The sequence below is a fragment of the Dasypus novemcinctus genome, chromosome 2 (assembly GCF_030445035.2).
Source record: "Dasypus novemcinctus isolate mDasNov1 chromosome 2, mDasNov1.1.hap2, whole genome shotgun sequence".
Taxonomy (NCBI): domain Eukaryota; kingdom Metazoa; phylum Chordata; class Mammalia; order Cingulata; family Dasypodidae; genus Dasypus; species Dasypus novemcinctus.
This window is the reverse complement of record NC_080674.1, coordinates 193,617,461-193,638,896: the sequence shown is the minus strand read 5'-3', so window position 1 is coordinate 193,638,896 and position 21,436 is coordinate 193,617,461. Positions and strand designations below refer to the sequence as shown.

At 44.4% G+C, this 21,436-nt stretch overlaps 1 protein-coding gene across 2 annotated transcripts; it reads left to right on the top strand.

Moving 5' to 3' along the window:
• The first annotated feature begins 747 nt into the window (after positions 1-747).
• BTNL9 (butyrophilin like 9) lies at positions 748-19,558 on the top strand. Of its 2 annotated transcripts, XM_058283655.2 has the most exons (11): positions 748-919; positions 5,378-5,509; positions 7,553-7,900; positions 9,245-9,526; positions 11,405-11,533; positions 11,726-11,758; positions 12,074-12,094; positions 13,267-13,287; positions 13,507-13,533; positions 16,246-16,272; positions 17,018-19,558. In XM_058283655.2, the coding sequence occupies exons 2-11, from the start codon at positions 5,398-5,400 to the stop codon at positions 17,641-17,643; spliced, it is 1,626 nt and encodes a 541-aa protein (XP_058139638.1). In that variant the 5' UTR covers positions 748-919; positions 5,378-5,397; the 3' UTR covers positions 17,644-19,558. The 2 variants fall into 2 exon arrangements, with proteins under 2 accessions (XP_058139638.1, XP_058139642.1); XM_058283659.2 differs by lacking the exon at positions 748-919 and having other exon boundaries at positions 5,430-5,509; positions 7,708-7,900.
• The last annotated feature ends 1,878 nt before the right edge of the window (positions 19,559-21,436 follow it).

Here is a 21,436-nt window from a genome sequence, read left to right as displayed (position 1 = left end):
CTCCCCAAACACCAACATTTCCTGGAGCCCCTGGGTGTCCTGCATGTGCTTGAGCTATTCTCTGCCACCGCTCTGACATGTCCCTTAAGGAGGATGTCAGAGTGGGTGCAGCCATAGGACTGACACCTTGGTCCACTGCTATTCTCTCCCACTAATTCCAAAGTTGCACTGTGGCCTGTGGCAAAATGGGTGGGGGCGAGGCAGTGCTTGCCACTGCTTGTTGCTTTTGTTTTTAAGCTTCACTCCACTAGAGAAATACCAAAGACGTAGAAATTTATGAAACAGTTGCTGCCGTTCTTCCTTACAGCAGTAGTTTCAGGTTATTTTCCTTACTAACTTCACCCTACAGAAAAGGAGCTGGCAGGTTAAATGTTGTACATCAGGCTCTTCCCATCCTTTGTTAGTGGCAATTCCAGTCCACTGTCTATGTCCTTCACAATTACAGTGAGAAGAGAGAGAGCAAGCCAATCAGTCATCTGCTGCTTCCCTGGAGTCCCAGCTCTACCAGAGATCCCAGGCAACCTGCTGGAGCATATTCTCCCTGCAGCTTGCAGTCTCTGCAAAGTTGCTATAGACCTTTCCCCTCCTTCTAAGGTCCTGGGACGGAAATTTTACTTGGAAATTCCATTCATGATTTTCCTTATAGAGACAGGATGTGATGTCAAGATTTCCTTGTTTTGTTCCATCCATCTTGGCTTCTATAGCAAGGGGCAGAGCAAACAGCATGTGTCTTTAGGTGGAAGGTGGGTGAGTCATTCTGTCACAGATGGACTGGTTCCCTGAACTCAGCTGCCAGCCTGTGCCTAAGGGATCTTAGCTTCTGGGATTAAGACACTATATAACAATTGTCTCCAGATTTGCAGGGGAGTTGAGCTCACTAGGCCTCAGCTGCCATTTGGACACTGCTGCTATTTACTGGGTAAGTATTTCATTTCTCAATACCTGTTAAATTCCACTTTCAACAATGGAAAGAATAAAATGGTGGTGGGAGGCTTTGATGATAGCATAAAAGAGACTCAAGAGATGAAGTACTGGAAATCAAGACAGCTTTGAGTGCTGTTGAGGAATTGGAGATTCAGGAGGAGAGATATGAAATGGAGCTGGGTTAAGGACGGGGAGAAAGCAAGAAGGAAAGAGAGAGAAGAAAGAGAAGGAGAGATGGAAATGGGCTCTTCCTGGGTGGAAGGTGGTGGCATTTCTTCTGCATCAGTGTGCACCATCCCTTATTCTTCCTTGTGTTTTCAGGAAGGAACATCCCAGGGCTCCTGGGAGATCAGGGGAAACATAGCCCATCAGCAAAACTGAGCTTCAGTCCAAGCCCTGCTTTCTGTCTGTCCTTCTCTTTCACTGGGATCTCTCCATCGTCCTCAAATATCCAATGTGTCCAGCCTCTCATCTATTCCTGCAAAACCTCCTCACCAGGAACAGAATCTGAAGTCCATTTACATTGTGGTGTGAGGAAGTGAAATCTAAAAGTATTTCCCTTCACAGCTACAATAATATTTCAATAAGGAACAGAGACTTTGAACAGGAGACATGAGGTGGTAAAGGGCAAACTTCAGTGAGTAAGTAGGGAGAATGTGCCTATTAGGGCACTAAGGGACATTCGACCTCTCAGAAATCACTAATTTTCCCTCTAGAAATTGCCAGCCCTTTTCCCTCAGATTATAGACTTTCAAAATGATGTTCCTGGGTGTTGGGAGTAAAGGGAACACAGCATGTGCCCCCCATCTGAGAAGATTCTGTTGACAAAGACTTAGGGAGACTTCAGTTTTAAGTTGTTTTATCTAGCAGTGGAATTTAAAAATGTTTATTTGTTTGTTGGTTTGCTTGTCTGACATCCTCGTGGCCCATTCCACTTCTTCAGTCCCTTTGTGAGGTGACAGATTGGGGTGAGGGCTGTGGTCTGCAGCCAGGGAAGCTCACATGGGGTCCACAACAACAGTCATGGATTTGAGTAACAGAAGGAACTGAAGCATCTACCAAGACATGACACACAAAGCAGCAGGTATGGAGAGAAGCGGTGGACCACAAGCCCTGGAACCAAGTAGCTTGGGCTGGAATCCCAAGTCCATCATTTATTTGCTGTGTGCCCCAGGCAAGTCACTAATCCTGCCTGTACCTCAGTTTCCTTATTTGTGATTTGAGCAGCAGCATCATCTCAGGGAAGTGCTTGGTAGATGGTAAGCTTTACACTCATGTTAATTTTTACTAGTGTGCACGTGTGTGAATGTATTTGTTTATAACCTTCTTCCCCTGCAGCATCACTAAGGGGAAATCATTTGACATATCACAATAGAGAACCTCAGTTTCTCTAGTCTGGTCACCCCCCGACCCCAGGAAGTGGTAGCCTCCTCTACCTAGAAAAATTGGAGCATGTGCTCCTTCTGTGAGGCGACCATCTTCCTCCAGCTATGGGTTCTAATGCCTTACTGCCACTTGTGGGAGGACCCATATTCCTACCACCAGAAGTCATGTCTAATAATTCTTCAGAATATAGCCAATCCAAATGGATTCACAAATACTCTCTGAGCTGCTCTTGTTTTGAAGGCATTAATTGGTATATAACTACTGTTTAGTTTTAAACAATAGCTATAAATATGTATTTCTAATCTACCTCCTCATGGTTCTGCCCTTAAGGGGCTTTAAATCTATGTCTAGAGTCCAGAAGAAATAATTGAGGCCCAAAAGAAAAGAGAAGGGACTAAGAAAATGGGTGAGAAAACAAAAAGTCAGTACTGGACCTTGTGCTAGAGTCACAGACATCAGCCACAGAGGATGAGAGTCTGGACTACCCAGCACAAGCCTCAGTCCCTACCATGGCCTAATAATGATTTCAATAACTGCTGACCATCACAATTGCTGGACTTTTCCACAACGAACTTCTGACCTCCTTCCCATGGAAGGGCCCCCTTGGTAGCACAAATGGAGCTTTTCCAAATAACTGTTCTGCCTTCCCACCCATGTTTGAGCTCCCACAGGGCAGGGGTCTCTAGTTACTGGCCCATTTGCCTCACAGGCTGCTGTCCTTATTCTCATTCTCATTGTATTCTCTTTCGATCAAGTCCTACTTCCCAGCTCAGGGTCACTCACAGAAGCCCTCCAGTTTAACCAACCCCACACCCCACTCTCATCACTATTCTGCTGCATGACCCATATATTGTGGAGGGCAGGGGGAAATGTGCTCTTCTTGTTGTTGTTGTTTACTTTTTATTTCAAAATAACTTCAAACTTCCTGAAGAGTTGCAAAAATATTACTAAAACAATGCACACCCCTAACCCAGATACCCAAATTTACCAACTTCTAGCATTTGTCCACATTTGTTGTATCATTATCTATCTATCTTGGTGTAAAAGTCAAGGTTCTTTAGGGAAACAGAATCAACAAGAGATATCTGTCGATAGTAAGATTTTATCAGAGTCTCTCACGTGACTGTGGGCATGTACAAGCCCAGGTTCCGCAGGCAGGCTGCAACCAGGGGCTCCAAGGAAAGTCCAGTGAAGGTTCTTGGTGAGTTCTGGGAGACGCTGGCTATCCAAATACGACCTGGAAAATTCTCAATGTTGGAATCACTTCCCCCTTTAAGACATTCAACTGACTGGATAAAGCGTCACTCATTGCTGATGGCAATCTCCCTGATTGATGTAATTATAACCAGCTATCTATGAATTACCACTGCAGTAAAGTCAATGGTAACTGAAATCCATACATGCCCTTGTACTACAGTTAGCCCAGTGCTTGCTTGACCAAATAACTGGGTATGATTACCTGGCTTAATTGACACAATAGCCTAACCATCACACTCAGTAGCTATCTATCTGTCATACATCTCTCTAATATATCCACCTATATCTACTTATTTTTTTAAACATTTGAGAGTAGGTTGCATAGCATTTGCATATACTTTTCCTAAGAACAAGACATTTATACAACCATTTTAAGTATCAAGTTCAAGAAGTCTCACATTTATATATACAATATATGTAATTATTCATATATGTATATATACATATGTATGTATATAATAATAAATACACATATATTATATGTTTGTGATATAAAACATACTATCTATAGTCCAATGTTTTCAGTTGTCCCAATATGCCCTTTTGGGAACTTTCTCTTCTACTATAAATTTCAGTCCCAGATCATAGGTTCCCTGCAGCTTTTAAAACCCTTCATCTACAACCTGCTGTGGTATGTTGACTGTATGGCTCCAGCCCCATAGCCACAGGACACATGAAACATGTGCCACATCACGGGTCTGAATCCAACAGCAGAAGATGGGAGATGGGGGGACCAAGTAGGGACTAGAGAATAAAAACTCACTGTTGAACCATGAACCCCTCTTGGAATGCTCTGATAGTGTGAAGCAGGGTGATAGCCTCTCATAGAAGAAGACTGAAAGTCTTTGGAAGGTGGAAGGGTGAGGGAGGAGATGCTGATGATTATGTTAAAAGCACCCAACCAACTGATGGGAGGCTTAGCTACTCTCAGAAATGACATTGGTTACTTCCATTGTTCAAGCATAGAAATGGAGGGTCAACAAATTACAAAATCTGCCTAAAATCATGCAACAGATAGAGGAAACATGGGGAGAGGCTTCTGTGTCTTCAAAAACACATTGGCTATACTGCACTCTCCAGCTACCAGACTGTGAGACATTATGGCAATAGTTCAAGGGGGTTGGTAAGGAGAGCAAATAGCTTCATCTAGGCTAGGGTGAGGGACTCCTGGACCACAGATGAAGGATTACTAGATTGGATGACTTTATCCCTGGGGATGTGAAGATGCTATTGATACCAGGACAGTCAAAAACTGACCCACTGGAGGCACCACTTGAGGTCTCAGGACTGGAGGATTGTGTTCTAGAATGAGCTGCTGGGAACACCCCACTTATGAAAGGTCAGATCTCTGTGTTTGTTCCTCTATTTTTTTGTGGACCAGATGTTCCCAGCTGAAGGGAAGTAGGTGCAAGGTCAGGTAACAGCACTGGGGAAGGGAGCATGAAAATGCATGAGATTCCCCAGAGCTCTCCCTTTGTTTGGGGAAAGTCACTAAATCTAGAGGAGGGCATCTGCAGCCCCCGATAATACCCTGGGTCTATTCTGGCTCTAAACAATAAGCTGCTTAGAAGCCGCTTCCTCTGGGACTCTTCGGCCCCATCCCCTCATAGGTCCCTGAGTCCAAGCAAGGCCAGAGAAGCTATTAAGAGTAAAATTAGAAGCAGCTCTCATGTCCGGCCATGACTTAAAAGAAACCAGGCACTAGTGTTTGGGAATCAGACCAAAAATCACTGAGGCAACAAGACACCTTAGACCTGATGGGCCAATATCCAGCTCCTCTAGGTCACTTCGATATCCTGTTACTCTCCAGGTGGTCGCCACTGCTAGCAGATGATGGATTTCCCAGTCTCTCTGGACTCCTCGCAGAGAGCACCTCTGCCCAGCAGCCTCTTCTTCCTTGTCCATCTCCTACTCCTCCTCCGGTCTGGAGAGCTGAACACAGGTAGCATATCTGATCTGCCCCCCATCCAGCCAGGATATGAGCATCTCAGCTTCTGCCCATTCTTCCCGCCAGATGCTCTCTAATATTTAAAATCCCTATTAGATATTACAACCTAGTACCAGGCCATGCCAGTTGCTAAAATGCACAAAGATTTCCATCTTGCTTGTTAAATGGACACTCTCCTTGTGCACCCTCTACTTCCTCTTTGTCCACCACTTCCTCCCAACTTCACAGTTAATAGATACAGCAGGAAACAGAGCAGGAGGGCACAAGGAAACTCTTACTGGTCTGTGCTCTTGCTAAGCGAATTGGTAAATATTTTTAACTCCATCCCTGCATAAAAGTCATAGCTTTTGAAGGGCAGGTAGAACTTTGGTTCCTACCAACTCTCATGAAAGAAACAGCCAAGAGAAGGTGTAAACTAATTATGTAAATGTGATAGTCTCCTGGACTAGGAGCCAGGAGTGACAAGGTGCCTGGGGCATAGCCAGGTCCACAAACAGCTCATGGTCAACAAAGGGAATGAACATGACATAAACAGCTATTCAGCAGCGTGACCAGAGCTGCAAGAGACCATGTCCAAAGACTTTGGGTGCACAAGAAAGAGAGCAATTTGTTACTTCCTGGAAAACTAAGAAGAGCCATAGAGAGGTGTGCTATTTGAGTTGAGCCTTGAAGGATGCACATCCTCCAGAAAGATGACAGAGGAGGTAAACTGAGGCAAGGTGTGCCCAAGGAAGAGATCCAACCATCAGGTATGTGGGGAGAAACAATCCGAGAAGACCTGGAAGGGAAAGCTGGTAGGGAATGTGTTGGGGCTTCCCCAGTAGGCTTCAAAGCTTGAACAAAGAAACGCACCCTTACGTTTAATGAGCAAAGTGATGGATGGGGATTGTCTGTGAAGGAAGAACTTTGGGGATGATATTTTAGCTGAACTTTGAAGAAAGGAATGATGTACTCAAAGATCCACAGAAAGACATGTGAGTACATGCTGGATGGCAGAGAAAAGTTTATGCAAAGCAGCAGCAGGAACCCACAATTGTTACAGAAGTTTCAGAAAATGCATTTGTTTGGGAAGAGCAGAGAAGCCACATAAAGGTGCCACTGTAGAGGAAGAAGATCAAATGAAATCAAAACAAATTTATCATAGTAAATAAGTCTCAGAGGCAGATTTTGAACTTTGTTTTTATTTATTTTTTTAATTAATTATTTTTAATGTTACATTAAAAAAATATGAGGTCCCCATATACCCCACACACACCCCACACCCCACTTCTCCCATAACCACAACCTCTTCCATCATCATGGGACATTCATTGCACCTGGTGAATACATCTCTGAGCACTGCTGCACCACATGGTCAATGGTCCACATTACAGTTTATGCTCTCCCCCAGTCCACCCAGTGGGCCGTGGGAGGACATACAATGTTCAGTAACTATCCCTGCAGTACCACCCAGGACACCTCCAAGTCCTAAAATGCCCCCACAGCACATCTCTTCTTCCCATTCCCACCCTCAGCAGCTACCATGTCCCCATGCAAAAATAAGAAATCATTTATTCTTATCATACGGAAACTATCACCATCAACAATTTGGTGTATCTCTTTTCAGTTCTTTTTCTCTGCACATTTACACAAATGCGTAAATTTTTATTAAATTAGATCGTAGTGTATAAAATGTTTTGAAACTTGCTTCTTTGGTCCAAGATTCCATTACAGTAACATTTTATTTCATTTAAAACCCTGAGAATATTTAAATTTACAAAATTGTCCCCAAAATAACATCTGTAGCTGAGTGGTTCAAACCAATAACCAGTCCAGGACCACACACTGTAATTGGCTGTAAATGTGTGTTTCTCATTCTGGCACACTCACATTTTTCATGGTAATTACTGGTTCAAGAAAACACTACAGTTTTCCTGTAGAATGCCCCACTTTCTTCACTGAATGGTTTACTATAGATTCTGACCTGTAAAGTGTGTGATAAAAAATTATATTTGATGAGGGTTGATTTTAGCAGTTGTTCTGGCTTCTCCATCCTAGAGGAGATCAAGGTGGTAGGCCCTGGGGAACCCATCATGGGCATCGTTGGGGAAGAGGTGGAGTTTCCCTGCTACCTGTCACCAGACATGGACGCTGAGGACATGGAGATCCTCTGGTTCCGGAGCCAGGCCTCTGACGTGGTCCACCTGTACCAGGAACGGCAGGAGCTGTTCAGCTTGCAGATGGCAGAGTTCCAGAACAGGACCAAACTCATCAAGGACGAGATCCGAGATGGCCACGTGATCCTGCAGCTCCACAGCATCGTCCCCTCTGATGAAGGCCTGTATGGATGCCGCTTCCTCTCCAGCAACTTCTCTGGTGAAGCTATCTGGCAGCTGGAGGTAGCAGGTGGGTGACCAGCCAAGCCCCAGCAGAGGAGAAGGAGAGAAGGGTTAATTTGGAGAGTGCTGCATTGCTCACAATTAGTATAGAATTACAGAGAAAGGAGAATATGCACAATTTTTTAAAAAACCTATTAGAAACTGAGGGAAATGTCCATTAGAAAATGAACTAAAGAAATGAAGAGTTCACAAAGAAAGATACATAATGGCTCTTAAACTTATGAAAAGATGACCACTTTTACTTATCATAAGAGAAAGGCAGATTAAAACTACACTGAGTTACAATATTTTTCCTATCAGACTGGCAAAAATTCAAATGTTCAACCACACACTCTATTTGTGGAGCTACAGGGAAGCAGGCCCTCAAACCTTGTTGGTGAAGTTCAAAATTGTGAAGGTTCAGTGGAGAGGAATTTGGCAGTAAGAAATAGGACTAGCTATGCAACTATCTTTTGGCACATTAATCCCACTTCCGGGAATTTATTCTGGAGATACAAGATACACATCCACCATAATGGAAAAGGCATTATACTTACATTTAATCTTTGCAGCGTTATTTGCAATTGCAAAATATTGGAAACTACCTAAACACCCAAGTTTAGGGGCCATGTACTCCACACAATGGAGTATTATCCAGTTGAAAAATAAAAGGGGTTCTCTGAACTGATGCAGAGTGATTTCTAAGATATACTGTAAAGAGAAAAAAAAGTAAAAAAGCAAGATTCAGAAGAGGACCTATAGTATGTAAACTTTAGAGTAAGAAAAAAAAACATTGCAAAAAGAAATAAAGGAAGGATAAACTAGAAACTAATGAAGTTGGTTACCTAATGGGGGTATAATGGCATGGAAAGGATGGAAAAGGAAATGGGATTTTCCTGAGTATATATTTTATGCTATATTGACATTTGAATCATGTTAATGTTTTACATATTCAAAAAATAAAGCCAACTCCATATGGATGGGGAGACGAAAGCGTGCATATAGCCCTGGCACTGAGCTCTGCTGGGATTCGAGAAAGAAAAGATAACCTCTTAGAATTTGGAGAGGGAAAATTCTTCATTCTAGGGGGACTCTCTTGCATAACAGGACTAAGTACCAGCAGCTCTTCCTGCCAGATGGCTATCCCAAATATCTAAATATCCCTCATGGGTAGTATCACCCCCACATGCCACCACTGATCTGAACCATCATTCACAACTGAAGGGAGGAAGGAGCTCTGAGCCCCCATATGTGGTAAGAGCAGTCACAACTTGGGATGCCAGGGACTGCAAGTGGTGAATGGTGACTTCAACTTCACACGCAGCTTTCGGGAATTAGCCTGATATATACCAACTTCTCCTGCCTCTCCCAGGGCGGGGATCAGCTCTTCACATCTCCCTTGAAGGCTTCAAGGAAGGAGGCATTCAGCTGAGGTGCAGTTCCAGAGGCTGGTACCCCAGGCCTAAGGCTCAATGGACAGACCCTCAGGGACGGTGCCTACCTGCTGAATTTGAAGCCATCATCCAGGACACCCAGGGCCTGTTCAGTCTGGAAACTTCTGTGGTCGTCCAGGGTGGGGCCCACAGCAATGTGTCCTGCTCCATCCAGAACACCCTCCTGGCTGAAAAGCAAGAGAGCGTGGTCCAGATAGCAGGTAAGTGGATGCGGATCACAGTCATCTTCCAGGCCATCAAGTTCTCCAGGTCGCCTGCCCCAAAGCCTGCCTATAAAGACACAGTGGTACTGCCTGTGGGGTAGACTGGGTTTGACACCTGAAAAAGACAGCAAATTGCCTATCAGGAGCTAGAGACAATGGGAACAGGAAATAAATGATGCCCCAGAGAGCCAAAATTTGTGTAACAAAGACTATTCATGACAGCACATAAACTCTACTCATTAGCATCGTCATGAAAGCCCACTTGTTCCTAATTTCATCCTTCAAACAATATTTATTGAGCATCCACGATGTGCCCAAAACTCCTGTGTTGAGTTTTCAATTCCAGGGAGGGAAACAGACAAAATAGTTCAATTATATCATACCTTAGAAGGTGTTAGTTGCTATGGAGAAAAATGAAGCAGGGAAGGCTGCTAGGGATTGGCAATGTGTGTGTACATAGGTTTAAGAAGAGGTGGGTTAGCAAGATGTTTACGGAATGAGTTAAAGGTGAAGTTATTATCTAATATCAAAGTCTTATTAGGAGGCATCCATGGAAGAGTTTTATGTATGTGCCTCTACTTGTTTTAAGTCTTGAGGACTAACTCAACCTATGAGACAATTTCCACATTGATCTAAATCAATAGCTATATTATAAGAGAAATATCTCACCCTTTTACACAGGCATACAGATACAACCCGTTACAGACAAGTTCTCAGGATAAATAACTTGTCCTCAAATCAGTGAGCTTAACAGGAACATTTGTTACACATAGTTCATCCTAAATTCGCCTAGTAATTAGGGTGTCCATTTGTGTTAGTTAATTGCCTTTATCCAAGGAAAAATATTAATTCTCCTATCTTGTGACTAGCAGATAGTTACAACTTGGAGCCAGGCTCCTAAGCTAAATGCCCACAAGTAGGGGTATCAGGGGCCTTATCTCTCTTGGCTTTTACATGTCAAAGAGATGACTCTAAGGCCCTGAAGAAAAACATCTCTGGGTTGTAAAACTGGCTAGAGGCTTATTTAGCTTTTAAAAAGATTTATATCCATCTGAAAGGGTTTTACAACGACAAGTTGTTTTCAAAGAAATGCTCAGAGAAGAGTCCAGAGAGGTGGGGGTGTCTCTGTCCCTTCTTGAACCAGGAAATTTGCAATTTTTCCTTTTCAGATTTGTATTTATCTTTACGCAGGGTATGAGTCCCATGGATATCTATGGGGAGGGATTTCAGCAAGTGCAAAGGTCCTGAGTTAGAAATGTGCTTGGCAAGGGGCTGGCACAGGGAACAAAGTCAGTTAGTAGAGGATGACCTCAGGCAGGCAACAGACCCTGGAGCCCTTATTCTTATCTCTAGGCCAGTGCTTTTCAAACTATTTGTAGGGGAGAACCAACCTATTGTTTTCCAAATAGGTCCAAATACTTTTTTTACAATACAGGAAAAATGCATTCCTAGAAAAATAAAGTTAAAAATCAAGATCTCTGAGATAGAGCCATTTTTGCTCAAGCATGTTCAATAGGCACAAAATTACTCTACAGAGGGCAAGAATTGAGAAGTACAGGGAGGTCAGGGGCTGTGGTCACAGAAGTTCTAAGCAGGGGAGAGTGGGGAGGGTCCCCCAGCCACTCTCCTTTCAGTCTTCAGTTAGCACCACGTTTGCCTTCTGCTAAGCAAGTTTAAATCCCTGTCAGTCCACGGGATCCGCGCAGCTGCTCTCAAGCTCCCTTTACTGATGGCTATGGAGCGGGCCCAGAAGGTTTTACCGGCCAACCGAAGGTCACTAGGAATGTTTTTCAACACGCAGGGTCCTGGATAGTCTTGTCACTTGAGTTTAAGTGGCGCCTAAATGGAAACAACTTCCCGTGGGGTGTTTTTCAGACGTATTTTTACCGGGAGCCTCCCCCTGGAAGGGTGCTTTCCTGGGGACTCTGGTGGGACTGCCACTCCTCCTGGCTCTCCTCTCGACAATAGCGCTGTACTTCTTTCAGAAGCAACGGAGAACTCAAGGTAAGAAGGAGGTGGGGGGCCCTTTCCTGACACCGGCTTTGCTCAGGAGACAGCGGGGGGAGGGAGGGTGCGCACCGTGGCTGGAACTGGGCCCCAGCGTGGCTCACGGTCCGTTAGGGTTGGTTTGGGACGTGGAAACAGGCAGGGAGAGGCGCATCCTCATGTCTTCTCCCCCTTCTTTCTTCCTTTCAGAGACTCTAAAGAAGCAGGCAGAGAAGGAAAAAGGTGAGCAGCAGAGGAGGCAGGCTTTTCACCCGCATTCCTGACTGCCAAAGGGAGGGTGCTGGGCCTACAAGGCGAGTGTCTCAGACTCAGGGAGGGTTAGAGACAGGGAAAGAGAAGGTTTGTTCCTCCTCCTCCTCTACCTCGGAACCCTCTCCTCTCCGTGTCCAGCCCCGCCCGGGCACCCAGAGCGCACTGCGGCCGGGCCCTGGAGTCTGGGCACTTGGGGAAAATGACTCCTCAGTAATTTTCTATCTGTTTTATCTAATTCGTTTCCCCACCTGAGAGATTTCCCCCTTTTCTCCATTTCTCCTCCAGGGAAACTCACCGCAGAGCTGGGTAAGTTCTGTGTGACTGTACCCAAGGTACTGGCTGCAGGCCAGGTGGTAAGGTGTGCATGGGTTTGTGTGCAGTCATGTGATGGGGGAGGCGTTTGGTGGTTTTAGACTCTTGCGGAGAGATGCTTGGCAATGATCTAATAATTCTCAATCCTCCTTTCCTTTCCTGAACCAGTGCAGGACCGGCTGCCCACCCACCCACAGCCGCTGAGCACTCTAACAGACCCTGCAAGCCCCTTCCCACCAAATTACAAGATTAGGTTAAAACTCCACCATTAAACATTTACTCCTAGGGATGTCCTCTTTTTAACATTAACGCCACTGGCAAGGGTGGCACGTTGAGTTTGCCCCAAACTGGGAGAATTTGATTAATCACTTTTCTCCCCAAGGAGACTCAGCCACTTGAAATCATGGGGGGGCGGGGAGTGGAAAGGAGGGGCAAGTGAACCCAAAGGAAGGAGGATGTGGGAGAAGGCCAGGCTGGGTGGAGGAAAGAGCTCAAGAACCATCTCCCCAGCCCCAGCAAAATTCTAGACAAGACTGTGAGGTGGAAGAGCCTGACTTGCAGTCTCCCTACTCCTGCAGGGGCTTGAGGGGGTGGGAGGATTGGACTGAAGAAATGTCACAACGAACCATTGACAACATAGTCTGAATTAGTGTATAGTGCTGCCTTTCCCAGGAGCATTTACTTTGAAAAGAGGGCTTAGGATGGAGAGACCAAAAGAATGAATTTCTAGTGGCAGATTCTCAGAGTCCTTGGCATCTGGGCAGGGGAAATAGTTGAGTGTGATATCCTTCCAGTCCTTTAAATAATATTCCCAGTATGTGACGCTGAGACTCTTCTAAGCTGTACTCAGTGTCCTGTGCTTTTTCAGGATCTCCTCCCCAGAAAAAGCTTATGATTTCAAACCAGACCTGAGCCCTGGGTAGAGGCCCCTCAGTAGTCGGTCTGCTTTCCCTTCCCTGTCCTTTGCATATATCTGACTTTGAGCAAAGGACAGGACACAGCATCTGGATCCTGCAGATGGGCCTTTGTAAGGGCAATACTGAGTCAAGGACGAGGTTGGGTTAGCAGTGGTTTAAGACTAAGGGACTTCTTCCCAGTGGCCTGTCTTGGCAAAGTGTCCTCACTTGTCTCAAAGGCTGATGTTTCTCTACACATTCTGCTTCCAGGGAAGCTTCAGACAGAGCTTGGTAAGTGACCCCTCTTTGTATTAATTTTTCTTGTCCATTTTTTTTGTGTCTGTTTATCCATTTATCTTCTCATCTTCCAACCAGGTATGATGCACAAGCTATGTGGGTGGCACAAGGAAAAAGGGAAGAGGGGCAGGGGGTGGGTAAAAAATGATATGTGAGCAGGGAAGCTATGGGATCTCAATGTTGAAACTCCCCATTTTTCTTTGTCTGCTTCAGACTGGAGAAGGGCTGAAGGCCAGGCTGGTGAGTAAAGTATCTTTTCCTTCCCACTGTTCCATGTTTACATTTCAGAGCTCTTCCTTTTAAAACCCAATCAAACTCTCTCTGATTAACTACAGTCCATTCTGATTTCATTCCACATCCTTCCACACCATGCGTTAATCTCTTTCACTTGGGAAAGGTTGTGTACAGGTTTTACTTTATATTGCCCTGAGGCCTATGCAAGCTGTAAACTATTGGTTCAATCCTAGTTGTACATCACAATCACCCATCCTCAGGGACTCTGACTCTGTGGGTCTAGAGTGGGCTTGTTATCATATTTGCAAATATTTCTGCCTGTATCTCCCTCCAACCCCTCCCCTCCATAAAGCAAACAATCTAATGTATGTCTTTATCTTGTATGTATTCTTGCAAAATGTGGATTTCTGTTTTGTGCACATGCATTTTAGTTTACATTCATGACATTTACAATCTCATGCTGTTCCTTATATTTGTATAATCAATTTTATTGAAAAGTATTCATAAACCATACAATCCATATAAAGTGTACAATCAGTGGCATTTTGTATAATCACAGAGTTGTGCATTCATCACTTCAATCAATATTACAGCATGTTCCTTACTTATATCACTCCTCACTATGTTCATCCCTGTTGCCGCATGTGCATTTGGTCTCTTTCTCTTTTTTGATATAGAGTACCCCATCCTGCCATCCTCCTGGAATAGACATGCAGAGTACCTCTAACTCTAAACCACCACAAACAATGAATGTGTAGCCTCAAACACAGTGCCTTATGGCCCTGGGTGGAGATTTCTCTGGGTATATATTCAGTAGGAGAATTACAGACCCATGTGAGATGCATGCAGTAAATGGGATAAAGGTTTCCCAGAAGGCAGTGTCACTATTCTCCAACCAGCAGTGCCCACATTCCATATGAATCAGCTTTCTATGTTTGCCAGTTCGATGGGAAAACCCATTGCTCATTGTTGTTTCAATTTGAACACCTATGGACACTAATAAATTTAAATATCTATTTAATATGTAACCTGGCTTTGGGGGCTTCCCCTTCTGAAATGGCAGTTCATACCCTTTGAACTGAAGCGATGAAATTACCTTTATTGGAGTGGTTGTCTCATTGTTTCACAGGTATTCCACAAATACAGTGATACTAAACATTGTGAATTCCTTTTTCTATTCTGTCACCTGCCTATTAGTTTTGCCAATGGTGCCCTTTATTGAAAAGAAATAATTGATTTTGATAAAATCAAATCCATCAAAATTTTACCTTATGGCTTGTGATGTGTTTTTTTTTATTAAAAAAATTATTTATTCTCCCCCTTCATTGTTTTTGTGCTCAATGTCTGATCTCTGTGTCCATTCACTGTGTGTTCTTCTGTGTCTGATTGTCTTCTCTTTAGGCAGCACCAGGAACCAATCCTGGGACCTTCCTGAGTGGTGCTCAATCTCTTGTGCCTGGTCTGCTGTGTCTCTTATTGTCTCTCCTCTGTGTCTCTTTTTGTTGCATCATCTTGCTGTGCCAGCTCTCTGTGTGGACCAGCACTCCTGAGTGGGTCAGCACTCTGCTTGGGCTAGGTTGCCTTCACCAGGAGGTGCTGGGGATCAAACACTGGACTTCCTATATGGTACATGGGAGCCCAATCACTTGAGCCACATCCACTTCCCCTGGCTTGTGTTTTTGAAGTGTTTAAGGAGACCTTTCTCACACTTAGGTCCCAAAGATATTTTCCTACACTTTTTTCTATTAACTTTATATTTTATCTGTAGGTATTTTATCCATCTAGAATTGGCCATTTTATGTAGTTTTAGGTGGGAATCCAGGTGAGTCAGTTTCCCCAACACCATCTACTACACCATCAATGATTTCTGCATTGACTTGGGGTATCACATTTAGTGCATATTTCATTCCCCTGTTTACATGGGCCTGTCCATTGGCCCACTGATACCTCATCGTTTTTACTGTTATGGTTTTTATGCTATAAGATTTTATAGTGGAAGTGGAAGTTCTCCTTCCTCATTTCTTTCTTTTTAAAGTTATTGGATCTTTATATTTCATATAGATTTTCAGATAAATTTTTCCCCCAAAGACATTTTGCGTGGTGTTGCTTTGAATTGATAGATAAATTTGTGAAGAATTGCCAGCTTTATAGAATTGAGTCATTCTATGCAAGACCTATACGGTTTTTAAAGATCTGGTTATTTGGATGGAAAATCAGGGTTGAAAAACCCTGCAATAAGTTTATGAAGCTCTGAAAATGTCTTCTATTTCTTTCAATTTTACTTGCAAAGCAAACAAGGTAAAAGAAAACAAAAATGCACTCAGAATCACTCGCCTTAAAAGAGGCATGCTGAGAAAAGACAAGCTGTCTTGACAACCTCTTAGGACAGGAGCTATGCTCAGCTGAGCCTCCTGAGTACTAAGCCTGGCTGGTCAGAAATTGGAGCCTTATTTCCATCCCTCAGAGCACCTGTGCTGCCTGCAAGCACTGTTCTGCTTTTCACAGCACAATTTCAGCCTGCACACAGCTTTGGCACAACCTGTTGCTATTGCCAACTCCCCACCCAATCCAAAATTCCCAGGAAAATGTGATTAGTTTGGATCCCAACCAGCTGTCATGGCCTTCCTTGGGCCATGCGTCTTGAGTCTTCCCTCCCTGTGGTTCCAGAGTTATTTGCTAAGATGTCTGATCCTCTTTTTCCTCTCTGTCTGGTTTCAGAGTGGAGGGCAGCCCAACAATATGCAGGTAAATGAGCTGAGAAACTGTGACTCAAAGTGCTTTGTGACTTGGGTTGGCTAAGTCTTAAAGAGAAGAGAGGTGGAGAGGAAGGATGTGAGATTAGGGGAAGGATCTGTCATGCCCAAACACACAAACATACTTGCACACATATCACCTACCCTCATGCATACACACATCTGCATGCACACATGTATGTGCACTCACACATGCTCCTTCCTTTGCCCCCCACAGCTGCCTGGGTTTTACCAGGTGTTTACATCTGGCAGGAGGGCTGCTTCTTTGGCCTGATTGCAGGAGGGAATAGTCTGCAAGGAATCTCTCAGATCATTAGGTCCAATCTCTTCATCTGACAAAGGGATCCTCAGATTCCCTACCCCTAAAATGGGGATGTTTTTGGAAGGGGGAGGAAGTAGACCTGCCTTTATCCCCATAAATCTACCTCCTTTGTTATCTCTGCTCTCCATGGCACCCAGTATGGGATTCAGTAACCTTCCAGCTCAGGAAAGAAACAGGAGTTCCTCATCACTTTCAACCGTTGGGGAGTAACTTGCTCACTACCCTGCTTCTGAGAGGCACTGAGGGAAGTGTGTGTGTGTGCGTGTGTGTGTGTTGTGGGTGGCGGGATGTGATAAATTCCACCGATTGCTCCACCAGGAAAAACTAAGGTTAGCCCGTCCTGGGGCGGGGTGGGAGGGGACAGGCACGAGACAGTACGGTCCTCGACGCGCGCTAACCCTGTGCCTCTGCGCAGTGGATGTGACCCTGGATCCGGCCTCCGCACACCCCGACCTGGCGATCTCCGAAGATGGCAAGAGCGTGTGGTCCCGCGAGGCGGCGTCGGGCGCGGCCGCGGGCGCCCCGCAGCGGTTCGCGGGGCAGACGTGCGTGCTGGGCCGCGAGCGCTTCTCCGCGGGCCGCCACTACTGGGAGGTGCACGTGGGGCGCCGCAGCCGCTGGTTCCTGGGCGCGTGCCTGGCGGCGGGGCCGCGCGCGGGGCCGGCGCGCCTGAGCCCGGCCGGCGGCTACTGGGTCATGGGGCTGTGGAACGGCTGCGAGTACTTCGTGCTGGACCCGCACCGCGTCGCGCTCTCCCTGCGCGTGCCCCCGCGGCGCGTGGGCGTCCTCCTGGACTTCGAGGCCGGCAAGCTGTCGTTCTTCAACGCGTCTGACGGCTCCCACATCTTCACCTTCGCCGACACCTTCTCGGGAGCGCTCTGTGCGTATTTCAGGCCCAGAGCCCACGATGGCAGCGATCACCCGGAACCCCTGACCATCTGCCCGCTGCCCGCTAAATGGACATGCGTCCCCGAGGACGACGACCGTGACACCTGGCTGCAGCCGTATGAGCCCTCGGACCCCGCCCTGGGCCTCTGGTGAGCGCTGGCGGGGCAGGGTGGCGTCCTGGGCAGCTTCCTTACTCCCCGGCCCCGGCTTTGTTCTCCCACTTCCTCCAGCGGGAACAGTTGCGCCCACGGGAGCTCCCTCGCTAAAATGCCATCAGTTGCAAAAGCCTCCGCACAGCGGAAAGAGAACACAAGAGAAGGGACCTTTGCCAATGTGTATATGTTTGTGATTTTCTTTAAAGAAAAGAGGCAAATCCAAAGCTAGTTTCTGTGTATTGCAGGATTGGGCAAATAAGTAAATATCGTAACTTTGGCTGAGTCAGTGTGCTCACTGCAGAAAACAGGAAAGAAACACGGGAAGGGAGAAGGAACAGAGAAACCTGGTGCGGTTGGAATTATATATTTTTATATAAAAAATGTTTTGGGAGTGGTTGTGGCTCAAGCACCTCCTACATAGGAGGTTCTGGGTTCGGTTCAGTTGCCTCCTGGAAAAACAAACAAGGAAAAAGGCCAACTCAGGGAAGCCAATGTGGCTCAATGGTTGAGCTCTGGCTTCCCACATGGGATGTCCTGGGTTCAAGCTCCAGGTTCCCTTCTCCCCCCTCCCTACCCCCTACAGCAATAGAACAAAGAAAAAAAGTTATTTTTCCTAGTTCTAAAAAAGGTTTAGAAGCAATGACATGATTCCAGGGCTGGAGAGAAAGTGCAAGGTGAACCTGCACTTTTTTGCCATAAAGTAAAAAAATACTAAAAAACTGATGCGGCAAAATATAATTTTTACTAAATACTAAAAATTAACACAAAAAAGACAACAAAAGAAAAATCAGATGTAATGCAGCATTGTGAATGTGCTTAGCACCACTGAATTATATACCTGAATGTGGTTAAAGGAGGAAATTTTAGGTTTATATTTATGCTACTAAAATAAATTTTTAAAAAACCTGACATGAACATAGACATAGGAGCCAGGCTGAAGGGGCTTTAGTGACCAATTATGGGGCAATTTAAACATTAAAATGAATGACAGAAATGGATTATAGCACATTGGATAAGATCAAAACCCGTAAGTCCACACTGATACTTAAATTCCTTTTAAAAGGAGAAAGAGGAACTTTTTCTTTAGAGATGAAATTTAATTAGTAACTGTGAAAAGGATAGAAATAGAAAAATTACCATTTTATGATATCATGACAATAATAGGTACAGACAATAATCATCAGTGGATGCTAAAACCATTGGGTGAAAGCCTTTGAGAGAACAGGTTATTTTTCAACAGTCACCATACTTATAAATTTGAATGAGAAAGCTTACTTTTACAACTGAGAAATCTGCCAGGTGAATCAGGTGATTAGATTTAACATCATCAAAATATGAGACAAAGGACAGTTAGAGAAAGTGAAATACGGACTATATGTTTGAAAAAAGTATAGTATCAATGGTAAATTTTCTGCTTGTGACATATGTACTGTGGTTATGTGGGAGAATGTTCTTGTTCTAAGGAAATACATGCTAAAGTTTTTAGAGCCAAAGCACCACTATGTCTGAAACTAGCTCTTAAATGAAAGAATATAAAGTGGAAAGAATATATACATATATGAATACATAGAAAAAAGAAATGAAGCTTATGTGGCAAAATGTTGAGTTCATGAATCTAGATAGTCTACAGATATTCATTGTACTATTCATGCAACTTTTCTATATTTGAAATTTTTCAAATTAAAAGAGGGAAAACAAAAGAAGGATACACTGAAAGTTAAGTAATTTATGTGATTATGGATGGGAAAATGATTGGAGATTGTTACTTTTTAATTTTTTCTCTGTATTTGTAAAAATGTTCAGTTATGGACGTGTCAGATTTGTAATAAGGAAAAAGACAGCTTTAAAAAAAATGTTGCTGTGCCCAAAATAACTCATTTATAAGGAGCAACAATGAAACCACTTGCACAATATTCCGTGATATTGTTTTAGAACAAAAACAATTGCTTCCTCTTCCCCTTCGTCCATGCTGAGCTTCCTTTGCCCGGCTTGGCCTTGAGGGTCAGCAGGGGAGGGAGACTAGTCTGGGGCTGCGCTTTCTAAATGGTCTTTCTCCTTCAATCCTCTTTTCTCTCTCCTCTTCTTTCTCCTTCACCAGGACTGAGATTTCCATCTGTGCACCTAGCATGAGGATGGGGGTGAGATGGGGGATGGATTGGTTATGAGAGGGACTGAGCTGTGGACCTGTGGGCCCAAGAGTTTTCCTTTCTATCTCATGTAAAGGGGAAATGATAGCAAAAAAAAAAAAAAATCTTTTGAAAATGTCCAATTGAAACCATCTGATCGAGCAGCCTTAATGCTACTGAGTAGTAACATGAAATGTTTCACGTCTTTTATAATTTTCAGATCACTGTCTTTGCCCCTGTAGAATCCTTTTTTCTTGTCCTTCAATAGCATCTAGGGCAAACTCCATAATAGTCTAGGCATTTCAGATTCTGAATTCTGATCTCAAGTACAATTCCACCCCCTTGCAGTAGGGAAGCGGTGCTCTGCCTCAAGGATTTTTTTTCTTTTTAGGTACCAGGACTGGGGACTGAATCGGGACCTTGTAAGTGGGAAGCTGGTGCTTAACCACAGAGCCAACTTGGCTCCCCTGAGTTGTTTTTTTCACTTGTTTCTTGTTCGTCTTTGTTTTTAGAAGGCACCGGGAACTAAACCTGGGACCTCCCATGTGGGAAGCAAGTACTCAACTACTTAAGCCACATCCACTCCCTTCTTTTCTGATAAGTTCTTATAGTTCTTCAACCCTGGAACAAGGAGGAAAGATGAGGGAAAGTGCATGCACATCCAGGCCCTCTCCATCCCTCATTTCCCCAACCTTTGGTTGAACCTCAACTCCATTCTGTGCCAGGTCACACCTTCTCTCCTTTGCTGCTGGGTCTCCTCACCTGGCAGTCAGCATGATTGGGAAGGAAACAACCAAGTGGCCCAAATGGCTAGCTTCCCTGTGTCCTTCCAGCCCTCAGGAAATTCACATGGGCCACGCTGAGTAGGGTTTGGGGTCAGCTGCCCATGACTGTCTCTCTCTCTCCAAAGGCCATATCACCCAGTTATCTTTTCCTCTGGGTTGATCAACTAGACTGTCAAACAAGATGCCAAGCTTTTTTTTTTTTTTTTGCAGGCTTGCAGGTATTCTCAAAAGTTACATGTAACTGTTTTAAGGGCAGCTTGGGGCACCGTTAACTACCCCCACCCTCCTCTCTCTGTGGAGGGCAGGGAACTGCCTCTCCTAGTGGAGTCTCCCCCATCCCCAAGGTCATGGCCATGACTCCCCTCTCCAGTCACCTCCCCATCCTCCCCACCAAGGAAATGTGCTCCTCTTTCAGCCCCTGATTTATTTCACACATTTCTTTCTTTTATTTATTTACAGCTTATGGTCAATGCAAATCAATTCCATAAAATGAGGAATCAAAGCATAATTACATGAATTCAAAATATTCAACACAAAAAATGCAATCATAAAAGTGAGTTTGTTCACACACACAGTAGTGGGAGATCCAACAGATCATGTTTCAAAGGATGGCAAATACATGCTTTTTTTTTTCTTGAAGACCGTGGCCACATCAGAAACTAGCTTATAGGTGTGTGTTCATGTGAACCAAAATTTGTTACTAAAAATATTTTTCACGTTGGAACTGCTTTAAAAGTTCCATTTTCCAGAACTAAGTCTGCTCTTAGGCTTAGCACCAGTTTCTATTCATATAAAAACTGACTGATATAGAAAGTCTTCCAAATTTAGCTGTTCTGATTATTAAAGGTTTAAAAGTATTTTCAAAAACAGTTTAAAAGAA

Coding starts and splice junctions, on each gene's coding strand:
- BTNL9 (XM_058283655.2), top strand. CDS start 5,398: ATGATGGATTTCCCAGTCTCTCTGGACTCCTCGCAGAGAGCACCTCTG. Junction 9,527..11,404: donor GAGCGTGGTCCAGATAGCAG/GTAAGTGGATGC, acceptor GGTGTTTTTCAG/ACGTATTTTTACCGGGAGCC. Junction 16,273..17,017: donor GGCAGCCCAACAATATGCAG/GTAAATGAGCTG, acceptor GCCTCTGCGCAG/TGGATGTGACCCTGGATCCG.